Here is a 23,941-nt window from a genome sequence, read left to right on the forward strand (position 1 = left end):
TACACAGTGACAGACCTGTCCGCACTAGTACTGTACCCCAGTGTTATACAGTGACAGACCTGTCCTCACTAGTACTGTACTCCAGTGTTTTACAGGGAGAGACCTGTCCCCACCTGTACTGTACCCCAGTGTTATACAGTGACAGACCTGTCCCCACAGTACTGTACCCCAGTGTTATACAGTGACAGACCTGTCCCCACCAGTACTGTACCCCAGTGTTATACAGTGACAGACCTGTCCTCACTAGTACTGTACCCCAGTGTTTTACAGGGAGAGACCTGTCCCCACCTGTACTGTACCCCAGTGTTATACAGCGACAGACCTGTCCCCACAGTACTGTACCCCAGTGTTATACAGTGACAGACCTGTCCCCACCAGTACTGTACCCCAGTGTTATGCAGTGACAGACCTGTTCCCACCAGTACTGCACCCCAGTGTTATACAGGGACAGACCTGTCCCCACCAGTACTATACACCCGTGTTATACAGTGACAGACCTGTCCCCATCAGTACTGTACCCCAGTGTTACACAGTGACAGACCTGTCCCTACAACTACTTTACCCCAGCATTATACAGCGACAGACCTATCCCCCATCAGTACTGTACCCCAGTGTTATACAGCGACAGACCTATCCCCCACCAGTACTGTACCCCAGTGTTATAGAGTGAATGACATGTCCACCCCAGCACTGTCATCCCGTCTTATACAGTGACAGAATGTCCCCACCAGTACTGTACCCCAGTGTTATACAGTGACAGACCTGTCCCCACCAGTACGTTACCCCAGTATTATACAGTGACAGTCCTGTCTGCTCCAGTATTGTACCCCAGTGTTATACAGTGACAGAGCTGTCCACACCAGTACTGTATCCCAGTGCTATATAGTGAGAGACCCGTCCCCATCAGTATTGTACCCCAGTGTTATACAATGACAGAGCTGTCCACACCAGTACTGTATCCCAGTGCTATATAGTGAGAGACCCGTCCCCATCAGTACTGTACCCTAATCTTACACAGTGACAGACCTGTCCCCACCAGTACTGTACCCCAGTGTTATACATTAGCAGACCTGTCCCCAGTACTGTAACCCAGTGTTACACAGTGACAGACCTGTCCCTACAACTACTTTACCCCAGTATTATACGGCGACAGACCTATCCCCCACCAGTACTGTACCCCAGTGTTATACAGTGACAGACCTATCCCCCACCAGTACTATACCCTAGAGTTGTACATTGATAGTGCTGTCCCCACCAGTACTGTACATCTGTGTTATACAGTGAATGACCTGTCCAACCCAGTACTGTACACCAGTGTTGTACAGTGACAGACCTGTCCCCCACCAGTACTGTACACCAGTGTTATATAGTGAGAGACCCGTCCCCATCAGTACTGTACTACAGTGTTATACAGTGACAGACCTGTCCCCACCAGTACTGTACTGCAGTGTTATACAGTGACTGACCTGTCCCCATCAGTACTGTACCCTAATGTTATACAGTGACAGACCCGTCCCCATCAGTCCTGTACCCCAGTGTTATACAGTGTCAGACCTGTCCCCACCAGTACTGTACCCCAGTGTTATACAGTGACAGACCTGACCCCACCAGTACTGTACCCCAGTGTTATACAGGGACAGACCTGTCCCCACCAGTACTGTACCCCAGTGTTATACAGTGACAGACCTGTCCACACCTGTACTGTATTCCTGTGATGTACAGTGACAGACCTGTTCCCACCAGTACTGTACCCCAGTGTTACACATTGATAGACCTGTCCACACCAGTACTGTATCCCAGTGTTATATAGTGAGAGACTCATCCCCATCAGTACTGTACCCTAATGTTATACAGTGACAGACCCGTCCCCATCAGTCCTGTACCCCAGTGTTATACAGTGTCAGACCTGTCCCCACCAGTACTGTACCCCAGTGTTATACAGTGACAGACCTGACCCCACCAGTACTGTACCCCAGTGTTATACAGGGACAGACCTGTCCCCACCAGTACTGTACCCCAGTGTTATACAGTGACAGACCTGTCCACACCTGTACTGTATTCCTGTGATGTACAGTGACAGACCTGTTCCCACCAGTACTGTACCCCAGTGTTATACATTGATAGACCTGTCCACACCAGTACTGTACCCCAGTGTTATATAGTGAGAGACTCATCCCCATCAGTACTGCACCCCAGTGTTATACAGTGACAGACCTGTCTCCACCAGTACTGTACCCAAGTGTTATACAGTGACAGACCTGTCCCCACCAGTACTGTACCGCAGTGTTATACAGGGACAGACCTGTCCACACCTGTACTGTATTCCTGTGATGTACAGTGACAGACCTGTCCCCACCAGTACTGTACCCCAGTGTTATACAGTGATAGACCTGTCACCACCAGTACTGTACCCCAGTGTTATACAGTGATAGACCTGTCTACACCAGTACTGTACCCCAGTGTGATACAATGACAGAGCTGTCCACACCAGTACTGTACCCCAGTGTTATACAGTGACAGACCTGTCCCCAACCAGTACTTTACCCCAATATTATACAGTGACAGACGTATCCCCCACCAGTACTGTACACCAGTATTATACAGCGACAGACCTGTCCCACCAGTCCTGTACACCAGTGTTATACAGCGACAGACCTGTCCACCCCAGTACTGTACCCCAGTGTTATACAGCGACAGACCTGTCCCCACCAGTACTGTACCCCAGTGTTATACAGCGACAGACCTGTCCACCCCAGTACTGTACCCCAGTGTTATATAGTGACAGACCTGTCCCCATCAGTACTTTACCCCAGTATTTTACAGTGACAGACCTGCCCCACCAGTCCTGTACCCCAGTGTTATACAGTGACAGACCTGTCCCTACCAGTCCTGTACCCCAGTGTTATACAGTGACAGATGTATCCCCCACCAGCACTGTACACCAGTGTGATACAATGACAGAGCTGTCCCCACCAGTACTGTACCCCAGTGTTATACAGTGACAGACGTATCCCCCACCAGTCCTGTACCCCAGTGTTATACAGTGACAGACCTGTCCACCCCAGTACTGTACCCCAGTGTTATATAGTGACAGACCTGTCCCCATCAGTACTGTACCCCGGTGTTATACAGTGACAGACCTATCCCACACCAGTACTGTGCCCCAGAGTTGTACAATGATAGAGCTGTCCCCACCAGTACTGTACATCTGTGTTATACAGTGAATGACCTGTCCAACCCAGTACTGTACCCCAGTGTTAAACTGTGACAGATGTATCCCCCACCAGTACTGTACACCAGTGTTATACAATGACAGAGCTGTCCACACCAGTACTGTACCCCAGTGTTATATCATGAATGACTTGTCCAATCCAGTACTGTACCCCCGTGTTATACAGTGACAGACCTGCCCCAACAATCCTGTACACCAGTGTTATACAGTGACAGACCTGTCCCCACCAGTACTGTACCCCAGTGTTATATCATGAATGACCTGTCCTATCCAGTACTGTACCCCCGTGTTATACAGTGACAGACCTGCCCCACCAGTCCTGTACACCAGTGTTATACAGCGACAGACCTGTCCACCCCAGTACTGTACCCCAGAGTTATATAGTGACAGAACTGTCCCCACCAGTACTGTATCCCAGTGTTATACAGTGACAGACCTGTCCCCACCAGTACTGTACCCCAGTGTTATACAGCGACAGACCTGTCCCCACCAGTACTGTACCCCAGTGTTATACAGCGACAGACCTGTGCCCACCAGTACTGTACCCCAGTGTTATACAGTGACAGACCCGTCCCCACCAGTACTGTACCCTAGTGTTTTACAGTGACAGACCTGTCCACCCCAGTACTGTACCCCAGTGTTGTATAGTGACAGACCTGTCCCCATCAGTACTTTACCCCAGTATTTTACAGTGACAGACCTTTCCCCACCAGTACTTTACCCCAGTATTATACAGTGACAGACCTATCCCACACCAGTACTGTATCCCAGAGTTGTACATTGATAGTGCTGTCCCCACCAGTACTGTACATCCGTGTTATACAGTGAATGACCTGTCCAACCCAGTACTGTACCCCAGTGTTGTACAGTGACAGACCTGTCCCCCACCAGTACTGTACCCCAGTGTTATATAGTGAGAGACACGTCCCCATCAGTACCGTACTACAGTGTTATACAGTGACAGACCTGTCCCCACCAGTACTGTACCCCAGTGTTATACAGTGACAGACTTGTCCCCACCAGTACTGTACCCCAGTGTTATACAGTGACAGACCTGTCCCCATCAGTACTTTACCCCAGTATTTTACAGTGACAGACCTTTCCCCACCAGTACTTTACCCCAGTATTATACAGTGACAGACCTATCCCCCACCAGTACTGGAACCCAGTGTTATACAGTGACAGACCTGTCCCCATCAGTACTTTACCCTAGTATTTTACAGTGACAGACCTTTCCCCACCAGTACTTTACCCCAGTATTATACAGTGACAGACCTATCCCCCACCAGTACTGGAACCCAGTGTTATACAGTGACAAAGCTGTCCCAGCCAGTACTGTACCCCAGTGTTATACATGAGAGACCTGTCCCCACCAGTACTGTACCCCAGTATTATACAGTGACAGACCTATCCCCCACCAGTACTGTACCCTAGAGTTGTACAATGATAGAGCTGTCCCCACCTGTACTTTATCCCAGTGTTTAATATGAAAGATCTGTCCACCCCAGTCCTGTACCCCAGTGTTATACAGTGACAAACCTGTCCCCACCAGTATTGTACCCCAGTTTTATACCGTGACAGACGTGTCCTCCCCAGTACTGTACCCCAGTGTTATACAGTGGCAGTCCTGTCGCCACCAGTACTGTCTAACACTGGGGTACAGTACTGGGGTGGACAGGTCATTCACTGTATAACACTGGAGTACAGTACTGGTGGGGACAGCTCTGTCACTATATAACACTGGGGTACAGTACTAGTAGGGACAGCTCTGTCTCTGTTTAACACTGGGGTACAGTACTGGTGGGGACAAGTCTGTCACTGTATAACACTGGGGTACAGTACTGGTGGGGACAGGTCTGTCACTGTAAATCACTGGGGTATAGTACTGGTGGGGACAGATCTGTCACTGTATAACACTGGGGTACAGTACTGGTGGGGACAGATCTGTCACTGTATAACACTGGGGTACAGTACTGGTGGGGACAGGTCTGTCACTATATAGCACTAGGGTACAGTACTGGTGGGGATAGGTCTGTCAGTGTATAACCTTGAGTTACAGTGCTGGTGGGGACAGGTCTGTCAATGGATAGCACTGTGTGTGTGTTTGGGTGTGCGAGCGTGTGTGGGTGTGATTGTGTGTGTGAGAGAGAATGTGTGTGTGTGTAAGGGTGTGTGTGTGAGAGTGTGTGTGTGACTGTGTATGTGTGTGTGTGAGAGAGACAGTGTGTGTGTGAGTGTTTGAGTGTGTGTGAAGGTGTGCGTGTGTGACAGAATGTGTGTGTGTGACTGTGTGTGTATCTGAGGGTGTGTGTGTATGAGTGTGTGGGTGTGTGTGTGTGAGTGTGTGTCTGAATGTGTGTGGAGGGAGGCTTGTGTGAATGTCTGTGTATGCTTGTGTATGTGTGCGTGTGTATGTGAGAGTGTGTGTCTGTGTGTGGGCGTGTGTATGGGTGTGTCTGTGTGAGTGGGTGTGTGTGTGTGAGCGGGTGTGTGTGAGACTGTGTGTGTGTGGGCGTGTGTATGGGTGTGTGTGTGTGAGCGGGTGTGTGTGTGAGACTGTGTGTGTGTGGGCGTGTGTATGGGTGTGTGTGTGTGAGCGAGTGTGTGTGTGAGCGGGTGTGTGTGTGAGACTGTGTGTGTGGGCGTGTGTATGGGTGTGTCTGTGTGAGCGGGTGTGTGTGTGAGACTCTGTGTGTGTGGGCGTGTGTATGGGTGTGTCTGTGTGAGCGGGTGTGTGTGTGAGACTCTGTGTGTGTGGGCGTGTGTATGGGTGTGTCTGTGTGAGCGGGTGTGTGTGTGAGACTGTGTGTGTGGGCGTGTGTATGGGTGTGTCTGTGTGAGCGGGTGTGTGTGTGAGACTGTGTGTGTGGGTGTGTGTATGGGTGTGTCTGTGTGAGCGGGTGTGTGTGTGAGACTGTGTGTGTGTGGGCGTGTGTATGGGTGTGTCTGTGTGAGCGGGTGTGTGTGTGAGACTGTGTGTGTGTGGGCGTGTGTATGGGTGTGTCTGTGTGAGCGGGTGTGTGTGTGAGACTCTGTGTGTGTGTTGGCGTGTGTATGGGTGTGTCTGTGTGAGCAGGTGTGTGTGTGAGACTGTGTGTGTGTGGGCGTGTGTATGGGTGTGTCTGTGTGAGGGGGGGTGTGGGGAGGAGATCGGGGGGCAGGCTCATTGTCTCAGACAGCTGGATGTCAGGAGAGTGGCACCAACAGCCCCCTTCCTACACAGGCTGAGAATACCGTGTCACACACACACAGACAGAGACACACACACACTCACACACTCACACACACTCTCACTCACGTACACTCTCTCTCTCACACACACACACACACATACACACAGTCACACATGCACACCCTCACACACAGTCTCAAACACACACACACTCTCACTCACACACATACAGTCACACACACTCACAAACACAGACACACTGACATACATACACACTCACACATATCGACACACACTCACAAACACATACACACACACATATACACAAACACTCTCTCACTCACACATTTTTACACAAACACACATATTTACACACATTCACACACAGACACACAACAGGACACAACCACAGAGGCACACACAGACACAGACACAGACACACAGACACACACACACACACATGCATAGATACACACACAGACACACATACACATAAACACAGACACACACACTGACAAACACACAGACTCACAATCACACAAACACACACACAGACACACACACAAACTCACATGCACACAAACACACACACGGATGCACACACTCGCACACAGACACACACACATATACTCACACACACAGAGACATACATACACACACTCACACATTCACACACACACATACACTCACACACACAGCCACATGCATATACACAGACACACACACTCTCACACACACACCCCACGCAGTAACGCGCACAGACACCCACTGACATACAGACACAAACACACACAGACATATACACACCCCACACAAACACACACAGACACAAACACACACACACTCTCTCTCTCACTCACACATACACACACAAACACTCATACAAACAGACACAGACAAACATACACACGCACACACACACAGAGACACACTCTCATACATACAAACAGATACACAGACACACACACACATACACACACATACATGCAGGCACACACACAAACATAGACACACACACTGACAAACACACAGACACACACAGACAGACACACTGTCATACATACAAACAGATACACACACGCACACATACACACAGATAGACACACTCTCATACATACAAACATAGTCACACAAACAGACACACACATACACACATACACACACATATACACAGACAGACACTCTCATACTTACAAACAGATATACACACATACACACAGACGCACACACACATACACACAGACACATGCAGACACACACTCACACAAACATAGACACACACTGACAAACACACCGACACACACAGACAGACAGACACACTCTCATACATACAAACATAGACACACACACACAGACACACACTCACACAAACAGACACACACACTGGCAAACACACAGACACACACACAGACAGACAAACAGGCACATTCTCATACATACAAACAGATACACACACACACACACACACACACACACACAGGCACACACACAGGCACATACTCACATGTACACTGACACAGACACGGATTCATACACACACAGACACACATACACACACTCATGCACACATTCACATGCACACACACACACAGAGACATGCGCATACAGACACACGCGCGCACACACACACTCATAAGCACACACAAACCCTCTCCCTTACACACACACACACCAACTTTCACACACACAGACTCCTGAGTTTGGGAATATTTTACCTCGGAGAGAGTAGGTGAATCAGAATAAGTTCTGCCCAGCAAGCGTCCCGTTTTTTAATTTTGATTGGCCCAGGAATCTCCCCGTCAGCACTGTGACTGTTGTTGATCACTTTGAGGGCGAACAGGACACCTAACACAGGAACAGAAAGGGACAGAGAGAGACACAGATGGCCACACTGAGACCACACACACTTACCTTTTCTCACCTATAATCCCTTACAAGGAAAAATAATTTTCTATACTTATGACTCAATTACCTAGTCTGAACCCCTCACTGTTTCTCATCGCTGGGATTTGTAACCCCATCACCAAATGTATTAACGGACTTGGATTGATAACTCCAAAATCCCACACTCTCAGGAACAGAGAGTAACATGGGAAGCACCCATGTCCCCCACTCACTAATACCCCGTGTCCCCCACTCACTAATACCCCATGTCCCCCACTCACTAATACCCCATGTCCCCCACTCACTAATACCCCGTGTCCCCCACTCACTAATACCCCATGTCCCCCACTCACTAATACCACGTGTCCCCACTCACTAATACCCCATGTCCCCCACTCACTAATACCCCGTGTCCCCCACTCACTAATACCCCATGTCCCCCACTCACTAATACCCCATGTCCCCACTCACTAATACCCCATGTCCCCCACTCACTAATACCCCGTGTCCCCCACTCACTAATACCCCGTGTCCCCCACTCACTAATACCACGTGTCCCCCACTCACTAATACCCCGTGTCCCCCACTCACTAATACCCCGTGTCCCCCACTCACTAATACCCCATGTCCCCCACTCACTAATACCCCGTGTCCCCCACTCACTAATACCCCGTGTCCCCCACTCACTAATACCCCGTGTCCCCCACTCACTAATACCCCATGTCCCCCACTCACTAATACCCCGTGTCCCCCACTCACTAATACCCCGTGTCCCCCACTCACTTACAGCCCGTGTCCCCCACTCACTAATAACCCATGTCCCCCACTCACTAATACCCCGTGTCCCCCACTCACTAATACCCCATGTCCCCCACTCACTAATACCCCGTGTCCCCCACTCACTAATACCCCGTGTCCCCACTAACTAATACCCCATGTCCCCCACTCACTAATACCCCGTGTCCCCCACTCACTAATACCCCATGTCCCCCACTCACTAATACCCCATGTCCCCCACTCACTAATACCCCGTGTCCCCCACTCACTAATACCCCGTGTCCCCCATTCACTAATACCCCGTGTCCCCACTCACTAATACCACGTGTCCCCCACTCACTAATACCCCGTGTCCCCCACTCACTAATACCCCGTGTCCCCCATTCACTAATACCCCGTGTCCCCACTCACTAATACCACGTGTCCCCCACTCACTAATACCCCGTGTCCCCCATTCACTAATACCCCGTGTCCCCACTCACTAATACCCCGTGTCCCCACTCACTAATACCCCGTGTCCCCCATTCACTAATACCCCGTGTCCCCCATTCACTAATACCCCGTGTCCCCACTCACTAATACCACGTGTCCCCCACTCACTAATACCCCGTGTCCCCCATTCACTAATACCCCGTGTCTCCACTCACTAATACCCCGTGTCCCCCACTCACTAATACCCCGTGTCCCCCACTCACTAATACCCCGTGTCCCCCATTCACTAATACCCCGTGTCCCCCACTCACTAATACCCCGTGTCCCCCATTCATTCCTACCCCGTGTCCCCGACTCACTAATACCCCGTGTCCCCCACTCACTAATACCACGTGTCCCCCACTCACTAATACACCGTGTCCCCACTCACTAATACCCCGTGTCCCCCATTCATTCCTTCCCCGTGTCCCCCACTCACTAATACCCCGTGTCCCCCACTCACTAATACCCCATGTCCCCCACTCACTAATACCCCGTGTCCCCCATTCACTAATACCCCGTGTCCCCCACTCACTAATACCCCGTGTCCCCACTCACTAATACCCCGTGTCCCCACTCACTAATACCCCGTGTCCCCCATTCACTAATACCCCGTGTCCCCCACTCACTAATATCCCGTGTCCCCCACTCACTAATAGCCCATGTCCCCCACTCACTAATACCCCGTGTCCCCCACTCACTAATAGCCCGTGTCCCCCACTCACTAATACCCCGTGTCCCCACTCACTAATACCCCGTGTCCCCCACTCACTAATAGCCCGTGTCCCCCACTCACTAATACCCCGTGTCCCCACTCACTAATACCCCGTGTCCCCACTCACTAATACCCCATGTCCCCACTCACTAATACCCCGTGTCCCCCATTCACTAATACCCCGTGTCCCCCACTCACTAATACCCCGTGTCCCCCACTCACTAATACCCCGTGTGTACACTCACTAATACCCCGTGTCCCCCACTCACTAATACCCCATGTCCCCCACTCACTAATACCCCGTGTCCCCCACTCACTAATACCCTGTGTCCCCCACTCACTAATAGCCCATGTCCCCCACTCACTAATACCCCCTGTCCCCCATTCACTAATACCCCATGTCCCCACTCACTAATACCCCATGTCCCCCACTCACTAATACCCCGTGTCCCCTACTCACTAATACCCCGTGTCCCCCACTCACTAATACCCCGTGTCCCCCACTCACTAATACCCCGTGTCCCCACTCACTAATACCCCGTGTCCCCCACTCACTAATACCCCGTGTCCCCACTCACTAATACCCCGTGTCCCCACTCACTAATACCCCGTGTCCCCACTCACTAATACCACGTGTCCCCCACTCACTAATACCCCGTGTCCCCACTCACTAATACCCCGTGTCCCCACTCACTAATACCCCGTGTCCCCCACTCACTAATACCCCGTGTCCCCACTCACTAATACCCCGTGTCCCCCATTCACTAATATCCCGTGTCCCCCACTCACTAATACCCCGTGTCCCCAGTCACTAATACCCCGTGTGTACACTCACTAATACCACGTGTCCCCCACTCACTAATACCCCGTGTCCCCCACTCACTAATACCCCGTGTCCCCCACTCACTAATACCCCGTGTCCCCAGTCACTAATACCCCGTGTGTACACTCACTAATGCCCCGTGTCCCCCACTCACTAATACCACGTGTCCCCACTCACTAATACCCCGTGTCCCCAGTCACTAATACCCCGTGTGTACACTCACTAATACCACGTGTCCCCACTCACTAATACCCCCTGTCCCCCACTCACTAATACCCCGTGTCCCCCACTCACTAATACCCCGTGTGTACACTCACTAATACCACGTGTCCCCCACTCACTAATACCCCGTGTCCCCACTCACTAATACCCCGTGTCCCCCACCCACTAATACCCCGTGTCCCCCATTCACTAATACCCCATGTCCCCACTCACTAATACCCCGTGTCCCCCACTCACTAATACCCCGTGTCCCCTACTCACTAATACCCCGTGTCCCCACTCACTAATACCCCGTGTCCCCCACTCACTAATACCCCGTGTCCCCACTCACTAATACCCCGTGTCCCCCACTCACTAATATCACGTGTCCCCACTCACTAATACCCCGTGTCCCCACTCACTAATACCACGTGTCCCCCACTCACTAATACCCCGTGTCCCCACTCACTAATATCACGTGTCCCCACTCACTAATACCCCGTGTCCCCACTCACTAATACCACGTGTCCCCCACTCACTAATACCCCGTGTCCCCACTCACTAATACCCCGTGTCCCCACTCACTAATACCCCGTGTCCCCCACTCACTAATACCCGTGTCCCCACTCACTAATACCCCGTGTCCCCCATTCACTAATATCCCGTGTCCCCCACTCACTAATACCCCGTGTCCCCAGTCACTAATACCCCGTGTGTACACTCACTAATACCACGTGTCCCCCACTCACTAATACCCCGTGTCCCCCACTCACTAATACCCCGTGTCCCCCACTCACTAATACCCCGTGTATACACTCACTAATACCACGTGTCCCCACTCACTAATACCCCGTGTCCCCAGTCACTAATACCCCGTGTGTACACTCACTAATACCACGTGTCCCCACTCACTAATACCCTGTGTCCCCACTCACTAATACCCCATGTCCCCACTCACTAATACCCCGTGTCCCCCACTCACTAATACCCCGTGTGTACACTCACTAATACCACGTGTCCCCCACTCACTAATACCCCGTGTCCCCACTCACTAATACCCCGTGTCCCCCACCCACTAATACCCCGTGTGTACACTCACTAATACCCCGTGTCCCCCACTCACTAATACCATATGTCCCCCTCTCGCTAATACCCCGTGTCCCCCACTCACTAATACCCCATGTCCCCCTCTCGCTAATACCACGTGTCCCCCACTCACTAATACCCCTTGTTCCCCATTCACTAATACCCCGTGTCCCCACTCACTAACACTACGTGTCCCCCACTCACTAACACTACGTGTCCCCCACTCACTAATACCCCGTGTCCCCCACTCACTAATACCCCGTGTCCCCACTCACTAATACCCCGTGTCCCCCATTCATTCCTTCCCCTTGTCCCCCACTCACTAATACCCCGTGTCCCCCACTCACTAATACCCCATGTCCCCCACTCACTAATACCCCGTGTCCCCCATTCACTAATACCCCGTGTCCCCCACTCACTAATACCCCGTGTCCCCACTCACTAATACCCCGTGTCCCCACTCACTAATACCCCGTGTCCCCCATTCACTAATACCCCGTGTCCCCCACTCACTAATACCCCGTGTCCCCCACTCACTAATAGCCCATGTCCCCCACTCACTAATACCCCGTGTCCCCCACTCACTAATAGCCCGTGTCCCCCACTCACTAATACCCCGTGTCCCCACTCACTAATACCCCATGTCCCCACTCACTAATACCCCGTGTCCCCCATTCACTAATACCCCGTGTCCCCCACTCACTAATACCCCGTGTCCCCCACTCACTAATACCCCGTGTGCACACTCACTAATACCCCGTGTCCCCACTCACTAATACCCCATGTCCCCACTCACTAATACCCCGTGTCCCCCATTCACTAATACCCCGTGTCCCCCACTCACTAATACCCTGTGTCCCCCACTCACTAATAGCCCATGTCCCCCACTCACTAATACCCCGTGTCCCACACTCACTAATACCCCGTGTCCCCCATTCACTAATACCCCATGTCCCCACTCACTAATACCCCGTGTCCCCCACTCACTAATACCCCGTGTCCCCTACTCACTAATACCCCGTGTCCCCCACTCACTAATACCCCGTGTCCCCACTCACTAATACCCCGTGTCCCCCACTCACTAATACCCCGTGTCCCCACTCACTAATACCCCGTGTCCCCACTCACTAATGCCCCGTGTCCCCCACTCACTAATACCCCGTGTCTCCCACTCACTAATACCACGTGTCCCCACTCACTAATACCCCGTGTCCCCACTCACTAATACCCCATGTCCCCACTCACTAATACCCCGTGTCCCCCATTCACTAATACCCCGTGTCCCCCACTCACTAATACCCTGTGTCCCCCACTCACTAATACCCCGTGTCCCCCACTCACTAATACCCCGTGTCCCCACTCACTAATACCCCGTGTCCCCCACTCACTAATACCCCGTGTCCCCACTCACTAATACCCCGTGTCCCCACTCACTAATACCACGTGTCCCCCACTCACTAATACCCCGTGTCCCCACTCACTAATACCCCGTGTCCCCACTCACTAATACCCCGTGTCCCCCATTCACTAATATCCCGTGTCCCCCACTCACTAATACCCCGTGTCCCCAGTCACTAATACCCCGTGTGTACACTCACTAATACCACGTGTCCCCCACTCACTAATACCCCGTGTCCCCCACTCACTAATACCCCGTGTCCCCCACTAACTAATACCCCGTGTCCCCAGTCACTAATACCCCGTGTGTACACTCACTAATACCCCGTGTCCCCCACTCACTAATACCACGTGTCCCCACTCACTAATACCCCGTGTCCCCAGTCACTAATACCCCGTGTGTACACTCACTAATACCAGGTGTCCCCACTCACTAATACCCCCTGTCCCCCACTCACTAATACCCCATGTCCCCACTCACTAATACCCCGTGTCCCCCACTCACTAATACCCCGTGTGTACACTCACTAATACCACGTGTCCCCCACTCACTAATACCCCGTGTCCCCACTCACTAATACCCCGTGTCCCCCACCCACTAATACCCCGTGTCCCCCATTCACTAATACCCCATGTCCCCACTCACTAATACCCCGTGTCCCCACTCACTAATACCCCGTGTCCCCTACTCACTAATACCCCGTGTCCCCCACTCACTAATACCCCGTGTCCCCACTCACTAATACCCCGTGTCCCCCACTCACTAATACCCCGTGTCCCCACTCACTAATACCCCGTGTCCCCACTCACTAATACCACGTGTCCCCACTCACTAATACCCCGTGTCCCCACTCACTAATACCACGTGTCCCCCACTCACTAATACCCCGTGTCCCCACTCACTAATACCCCGTGTCCCCACTCACTAATACCCCGTGTCCCCCACTCACTAATACCCCGTGTCCCCACTCACTAATACCCCGTGTCCCCCATTCACTAATATCCCGTGTCCCCCACTCACTAATACCCCATGTCCCCAGTCACTAATACCCCGTGTGTACACTCACTAATACCACGTGTCCCCCACTCACTAATACCCCGTGTCCCCCACTCACTAATACCCCGTGTCCCCCACTCACTAATACCCCGTGTATACACTCACTAATACCACGTGTCCCCACTCACTAATACCCCGTGTCCCCAGTCACTAATACCCCGTGTGTACACTCACTAATACCACGTGTCCCCACTCACTAATACCCTGTGTCCCCACTCACTAATACCCCATGTCCCCACTCACTAATACCCCGTGTCCCCCACTCACTAATACCCCGTGTGTACACTCACTAATACCACGTGTCCCCCACTCACTAATACCCCGTGTCCCCACTCACTAATACCCCGTGTCCCCCACCCACTAATACCCCGTGTGTACACTCACTAATACCCCGTGTCCCCCACTCACTAATACCACATGTCCCCCTCTCGCTAATACCACGTGTCCCCACTCACTAATACCCCTTGTTCCCCATTCACTAATACCCCGTGTCCCCACTCACTAACACTACGTGTCCCCCACTCACTAACACTACGTGTCCCCCACTCACTAATACCCCGTGTCCCCCACTCACTAATACCCCGTGTCCCCACTCACTAACACTACGTGTCCCCCACTCACTAATACCCCGTGTCCCCACTCACTAATACCCCGTGTCCCCACTCACTAATACCCCGTGTCCCCCACTCATTCATACCCCGTGCCCCCACTCACTAATACCCCATGTCCCCCACTCACTAATACCCCGTGTGTCCACTCACCAATACCATGTGTCCCCACTCACTAAACACCGTGTCCCCCACTCACTAAACACCGTGTCCCCCACTCACTAATACCCCGTGTCCCCACTCACTAAACACCGTGTCCCCCACTCACTAATACCCCGTGTCCCCACTCACTAAACACCGTGTCCCCCACTCACTAATACCCTGTGTCCCCCACTCACTAATACCCAGTGTCCCTCATTCACTAATACCCCGTGTCCCTCATTCACTAATACCCCGTGTCCCCCACTCACTAATACCCCGTTGTCCACACTCTCAGACACCACGTGTCCCCCACTCACTAATACCCCGTGTCCCTCATTCACTAATACCCCGTGTCCCCCACTCACTAATACCCCGTGTTCCCCACTCACTAATACCCCGTTGTCCACACTCTCAGACACCACGTGTCCCCACTCACTAATACCCCGTGTCCCCTACTCACTCATACCACGTGTCCCCCACTCACTAATACCCCGTGTTCCCCACTCACTAATACCCCGTTGTCCACACTCTCAGACACCACGTGTCCCCACTCACTAATACCCCGTGTCCCCTACTCACTAATACCCCGTGTCCCCCACACACTAATACCACGTGTCCCCCACTCACTAATACCCCGTGTTCCCCACTCACTAATACCCCGTTGTCCACACTCTCAGACACCACGTGTCCCCACTCACTAATACCCCGTGTCCCCTACTCACTAATACCACGTGTCCCCCACACACTAATACCACGTGTCCCCCACTCACTAATACCACGTGTCCCCCACTCACTAATACCCCGTGTTCCCCACTCACTAATACCCCATTGTCCACACTCTCAGACACCACGTGTCCCCACTCACTAATACCCCGTGTCCCCTACTCACTCATATCACGTGTCCCCCACTCACTAATACCCTGTGATCCCCACTCACTAATACCCTGATGTCCCCTACTCATTAATACTCCATGTCTCCCACTCACTAATACCTTCTGTCCCCCACTCACTAATACCCCGTGTTCCCCACTCACTAATACTCCGTGATCCACACTCTCTGACACCATGTGTCCCCCACTCATTAATTCCCCATGTTCCCCACTCTCTAATACCCTGTGTTCCCCACTCTCTGATACCCTGTGTTCCCCAATCTCTAATACCCCGTGATCCCCACACTCTGATACCCCGTGTTTCCCACTCTCTAATACCCTGTGTTCCCCACCCTCTAATACCCCGTGTCCCCCACATTCTAATACCCCGTGTCCCCCACATTCTAATACCCCGTGTCCCCACATTCTAATACCCCGTGTCCCCCACACTATGATACCAAGTTTCCTCAACTCTCTAATATCCTGTGTTCCCCACTCTCTTATACCTCATGATCCCCACTCCATAATACCCCGTGTCCCCCACTCACTAATACCCCGTGTCCCACATTCACTAATACCCCGTGTCCCCCACTTACTAATACCCCGTGTCCCCTACTCACTAATACCCCATGTCCCCCACTCACTAATAGCCCGTGTCCCCCACTCACTAATAGCCCGTGATCCCCACTCACTAATACCCTGTGACCTCCACTCACTAATACCCCGTGTCCCCACTCACTAATACCCCGTGTCCCCTACTCACTAATACCCCGTGTCCCCCACTCACTAATACCCCATGTCCCCCACTCACTAATACCCCGTGTCCCCCACTCACTAATACCACGTGTCCCCACTCACTAATACCCCGTGTCCCCCACTCACTAATACCACGTGTCCCCCACTCACTAATACCCCGTGTCCCCCACTCACTAATACCCCATGTCCCCCACTCACTAATACCCCGTGTCCCCCACTCACTAATACCCCGTGTCCCCACTCACTAATACCCCGTGTCCCCATTCACTAATACCACGTGTCCCCCACTCACTAATACCCCGTGTCCCCCACTCACTTACAGCCCGTGTCCCCCACTCACTAATAACCCATGTCCCCCACTCACTAATACCCCGTGTCCCCCACTCACTAATACCCCATGTCCCCCACTCACTAATACCCCGTGTCCCCCACTCACTAATACCCCGTGTCCCCACTCACTAATACCCCATGTCCCCCACTCACTAATACCCCGTGTCCCCCACTCACTAATACCCCATGTCCCCCACTCACTAATACCCCATGTCCCCCACTCACTAATACCCCGTGTCCCCCACTCACTAATACCCCGTGTCCCCCATTCACAAATACCCCGTGTCCCCACTCACTAATACCACGTGTCCCCCACTCACTAATACCCCGTGTCCCCCATTCACTAATACCCCGTGTCCCCACTCACTAATACCCCGTGTCCCCCATTCACTAATACCCCGTGTCCCCACTCACTAATACCACGTGTCCCCCACTCACTAATAGCCCATGTCCCCCACTCACTAATACCCCGTGTCCCCCACTCACTAATACCACGTGTCCCCCACTCACTCATACCCCGTGTCCCCCATTCACTAATACCCCGTGTCTCCACTCACTAATACCCCGTGTCCCCACTCACTAATACCCCGTGTCCCCACTCACTAATACCCCGTGTCCCCGACTCACTAATACCCCGTGTCCCCCACTCACTAATACCACGTGTCCCCCACTCACTAATACACCGTGTCCCCACTCACTAATACCCCGTGTCCCCCATTCATTCCTTCCCCGTGTCCCCCACTCACTAATACCCCGTGTCCCCCACTCACTAATACCCCATGTCCCCCACTCACTAATACCCCGTGTCCCCCATTCACTAATACCCCGTGTCCCCCACTCACTAATACCCCGTGTCCCCACTCACTAATACCCCGTGTCCCCACTCACTAATACCCCGTGTCCCCCATTCACTAATACCCCGTGTCCCCCACTCACTAATATCCCGTGTCCCCCACTCACTAATAGCCCATGTCCCCCACTCACTAATACCCCGTGTCCCCCACTCACTAATAGCCCGTGTCCCCCACTCACTAATACCCCGTGTCCCCACTCACTAATACCCCATGTCCCCACTCACTAATACCCCGTGTCCCCCACTCACTAATACCCCGTGTCCCCCACTCACTAATACCCCGTGTCCCCCACTCACTAATACCCCGTGTGTACACTCACTAATACCCCGTGTCCCCCACTCACTAATAGCCCATGTCCCCCACTCACTAATACCCCGTGTCCCCCACTCACTAATACCCTGTGTCCCCCACTCACTAATAGCCCATGTCCCCCACTCACTAATACCCCCTGTCCCCCATTCACTAATACCCCATGTCCCCACTCACTAATACCCCATGTCCCCCACTCACTAATACCCCGTGTCCCCCACTCACTAATACCCCGTGTCCCCCACTCACTAATACCCCGTGTCCCCCACTCACTAATACCCCGTGTCCCCACTCACTAATACCCCGTGTCCCCCACTCACTAATACCCCGTGTCCCCACTCACTAATACCCCGTGTCCCCACTCACTAATACCCCGTGTCCCCACTCACTAATACCACGTGTCCCCCACTCACTAATACCCCGTGTCCCCACTCACTAATACCCCGTGTCCCCACTCACTAATACCCCGTGTCCCCCACTCACTAATACCCCGTGTCCCCACTCACTAATACCCCGTGTCCCCCATTCACTAATATCCCGTGTCCCCCACTCACTAATACCCCGTGTCCCCAGTCACTAATACCCCGTGTGTACACTCACTAATACCACGTGTCCCCCACTCACTAATACCCCGTGTCCCCCACTCACTAATACCCCGTGTCCCCCACTCACTAATACCCCGTGTCCCCAGTCACTAATACCCCGTGTGTACACTCACTAATACCCCGTGTCCCCCACTCACTAATACCACGTGTCCCCACTCACTAATACCCCGTGTCCCCAGTCACTAATACCCCGTGTGTACACTCACTAATACCACGTGTCCCCACTCACTAATACCCCCTGTCCCCCACTCACTAATACCCCATGTCCCCACTCACTAATACCCCGTGTCCCCCACTCACTAATACCCCGTGTGTACACTCACTAATACCACGTGTCCCCCACTCACTAATACCCCGTGTCCCCACTCACTAATACCCCGTGTCCCCCACCCACTAATACCCCGTGTCCCCCATTCACTAATACCCCATGTCCCCACTCACTAATACCCCGTGTCCCCCACTCACTAATACCCCGTGTCCCCTACTCACTAATACCCCGTGTCCCCACTCACTAATACCCCGTGTCCCCCACTCACTAATACCCCGTGTCCCCACTCACTAATACCCCGTGTCCCCCACTCACTAATATCACGTGTCCCCACTCACTAATACCCCGTGTCCCCACTCACTAATACCACGTGTCCCCCACTCACTAATACCCCGTGTCCCCACTCACTAATATCACGTGTCCCCACTCACTAATACCCCGTGTCCCCACTCACTAATACCACGTGTCCCCCACTCACTAATACCCCGTGTCCCCACTCACTAATACCCCGTGTCCCCACTCACTAATACCCCGTGTCCCCCACTCACTAATACCCCGTGTCCCCCACTCACTAATACCCCGTGTCCCCCATTCACTAATATCCCGTGTCCCCCACTCACTAATACCCCGTGTCCCCAGTCACTAATACCCCGTGTGTACACTCACTAATACCACGTGTCCCCCACTCACTAATACCCCGTGTCCCCCACTCACTAATACCCCGTGTCCCCCACTCACTAATACCCCGTGTATACACTCACTAATACCACGTGTCCCCACTCACTAATACCCCGTGTCCCCAGTCACTAATACCCCGTGTGTACACTTACTAATACCACGTGTCCCCACTCACTAATACCCTGTGTCCCCACTCACTAATACCCCATGTCCCCACTCACTAATACCCCGTGTCCCCCACTCACTAATACCCCGTGTGTACACTCACTAATACCACGTGTCCCCCACTCACTAATACCCCGTGTCCCCACTCACTAATACCCCGTGTCCCCCACCCACTAATACCCCGTGTGTACACTCACTAATACCCCGTGTCCCCCACTCACTAATACCATATGTCCCCCTCTCGCTAATACCCCGTGTCCCCCACTCACTAATACCCCATGTCCCCCTCTCGCTAATACCACGTGTCCCCACTCACTAATACCCCTTGTTCCCCATTCACTAATACCCCGTGTCCCCACTCACTAACACTACGTGTCCCCCACTCACTAATACCCCGTGTCCCCCACTCACTAATACCCCGTGTCCCCCACTCACTAATACCCCGTGTCCCCCACTCACTAATTCCCCGTGTCCCCCACTCACTAATACCCCGTGTCCCCCACTCACTACTACCCCTTGTCCCCCACTCACTAATACCCCGTGTCCCCCACTCACTAATACCCCGTGTCCCCCACTCACTAATACCCCGTGTCCCCCATTCACTAATACCCCGTGTCCCCCACTCACTAATAGCCCGTGTCCCCCACTCACTAATACCCCGTGTCCCCACTCACTAATACCCCATGTCCCCCACTCACTAATACCCCGTGTCCCCCACTCACTAATAGCCCGTGTCCCCCACTCACTAATACCCCGTGTCCCCCATTCACTAATACCCCGTGTGTACACTCACTAATACCCCGTGTCCCCACTCACTAATACCCCGTGTCCCCATTCACTAATACCCCGTGTCCCCCACTCACTAATACCCCGTGTCCCCCACTCACTAATAGCCCATGTCCCCCACTCACTAATACCCCGTGTCCCCCACTCACTAATAGCCCGTGTCCCCCACTCACTAATACCCCGTGTCCCCACTCACTAATACCCCATGTCCCCACTCACTAATACCCCGTGTCCCCCATTCACTAATACCCCGTGTCCCCCACTCACTAATACCCCGTGTCCCCCACTCACTAATACCCCGTGTGCACACTCACTAATACCCCGTGTCCCCACTCACTAATACCCCATGTCCCCACTCACTAATACCCCGTGTCCCCCATTCACTAATACCCCGTGTCCCCCACTCACTAATACCCTGTGTCCCCCACTCACTAATAGCCCATGTCCCCCACTCACTAATACCCCGTGTCCCACACTCACTAATACCCCGTGTGTACACTCACTAATACCACGTGTCCCCCACTCACTAATACCCCGTGTCCCCACTCACTAATACCCCGTGTCCCCCATTCACTAATACCCCGTGTCCCCCACTCACTAATACCCTGTGTCCCCCACTCACTAATAGCCCATGTCCCCCACTCACTAATACCCCGTGTCCCACACTCACTAATACCCCGTGTGTACACTCACTAATACCACGTGTCCCCCACTCACTAATACCCCGTGTCCCCACTCACTAATACCCCGTGTGTACACTCACTAATACCAGGTGTCCCCACTCACTAATACCCCCTGTCCCCCACTCACTAATACCCCATGTCCCCACTCACTAATACCCCGTGTCCCCCACTCACTAATACCCCGTGTGTACACTCACTAATACCACGTGTCCCCCACTCACTAATACCCCGTGTCCCCACTCACTAATACCCCGTGTCCCCCACTCACTAATACCCCGTGTCCCCACTCACTAATACCCCGTGTCCCCCACCCACTAATACCCCGTGTCCCCCATTCACTAATACCCCATGTCCCCACTCACTAATACCCCGTGTCCCCCACTCACTAATACCCCGTGTCCCCTACTCACTAATACCCCGTGTCCCCCACTCACTAATACCCCGTGTCCCCACTCACTAATACCCCGTGTCCCCCACTCACTAATACCCCGTGTCCCCACTCACTAATACCCCGTGTCCCCACTCACTAATACCACGTGTCCCCACTCACTAATACCCCGTGTCCCCACTCACTAATACCACGTGTCCCCCACTCACTAATACCCCGTGTCCCCACTCACTAATACCCCGTGTCCCCACTCACTAATACCCCGTGTCCCCCACTCACTAATACCCCGTGTCCCCACTCACTAATACCCCGTGTCCCCCATTCACTAATATCCCGTGTCCCCCACTCACTAATACCCCGTGTCCCCAGTCACTAATACCCCGTGTGTACACTCACTAATACCACGTGTCCCCCACTCACTAATACCCCGTGTCCCCCACTCACTAATACCCCGTGTCCCCCACTCACTAATACCCCGTGTATACACTCACTAATACCACGTGTCCCCACTCACTAATACCCCGTGTCCCCAGTCACTAATACCCCGTGTGTACACTCACTAATACCACGTGTCCCCACTCACTAATACCCTGTGTCCCCACTCACTAATACCCCATGTCCCCACTCACTAATACCCCGTGTCCCCCACTCACTAATACCCCGTGTGTACACTCACTAATACCACGTGTCCCCCACTCACTAATACCCCGTGTCCCCACTCACTAATACCCCGTGTCCCCCACCCACTAATACCCCGTGTGTACACTCACTAATACCCCGTGTCCCCCACTCACTAATACCACATGTCCCCCTCTCGCTAATACCACGTGTCCCCACTCACTAATACCCCTTGTTCCCCATTCACTAATACCCCGTGTCCCCACTCACTAACACTACGTGTCCCCCACTCACTAACACTACGTGTCCCCCACTCACTAATACCCCGTGTCCCCCACTCACTAATACCCCGTGTCCCCACTCACTAACACTACGTGTCCCCCACTCACTAATACCCCGTGTCCCCACTCACTAATACCCCGTGTCCCCACTCACTAATACCCCGTGTCCCCCACTCATTCATACCCCGTGCCCCCACTCACTAATACCCCATGTCCCCCACTCACTAATACCCCGTGTGTCCACTCACCAATACCATGTGTCCCCACTCACTAAACACCGTGTCCCCCACTCACTAAACACCGTGTCCCCCACTCACTAATACCCCGTGTCCCCACTCACTAAACACCGTGTCCCCCACTCACTAATACCCCGTGTCCCCACTCACTAAACACCGTGTCCCCCACTCACTAATACCCTGTGTCCCCCACTCACTAATACCCAGTGTCCCTCATTCACTAATACCCCGTGTCCCTCATTCACTAATACCCCGTGTCCCCCACTCACTAATACCCCGTTGTCCACACTCTCAGACACCACGTGTCCCCCACTCACTAATACCCCGTGTCCCTCATTCACTAATACCCCGTGTCCCCCACTCACTAATACCCCGTGTTCCCCACTCACTAATACCACGTGTCCCCCACTCACTAATACCCCGTTGTCCACACTCTCAGACACCACGTGTCCCCACTCACTAATACCCCGTGTCCCCTACTCACTCATACCACGTGTCCCCCACTCACTAATACCCCGTGTTCCCCACTCACTAATACCACGTGTCCCCA

General features: G+C 53.0%; 1 protein-coding gene across 1 annotated transcript in view; it reads right to left on the reverse strand.

Moving 5' to 3' along the window:
• LOC132835326 (rhomboid-related protein 4-like) overlaps positions 1-23,941 on the reverse strand; it is a 50,119-nt gene that overhangs the window by 17,349 nt on the left and 8,829 nt on the right. Inside the window, exon 3 of the mRNA XM_060854772.1 lies at positions 8,120-8,249. Coding sequence (XP_060710755.1) covers positions 8,120-8,249 — 130 coding nt within the window. The remainder of the gene's footprint in view (positions 1-8,119; positions 8,250-23,941) is intronic.

This window comes from Hemiscyllium ocellatum, chromosome 44, assembly GCF_020745735.1.
Source record: "Hemiscyllium ocellatum isolate sHemOce1 chromosome 44, sHemOce1.pat.X.cur, whole genome shotgun sequence".
Classification (NCBI taxonomy): Eukaryota; Metazoa; Chordata; class Chondrichthyes; order Orectolobiformes; family Hemiscylliidae; genus Hemiscyllium; species Hemiscyllium ocellatum.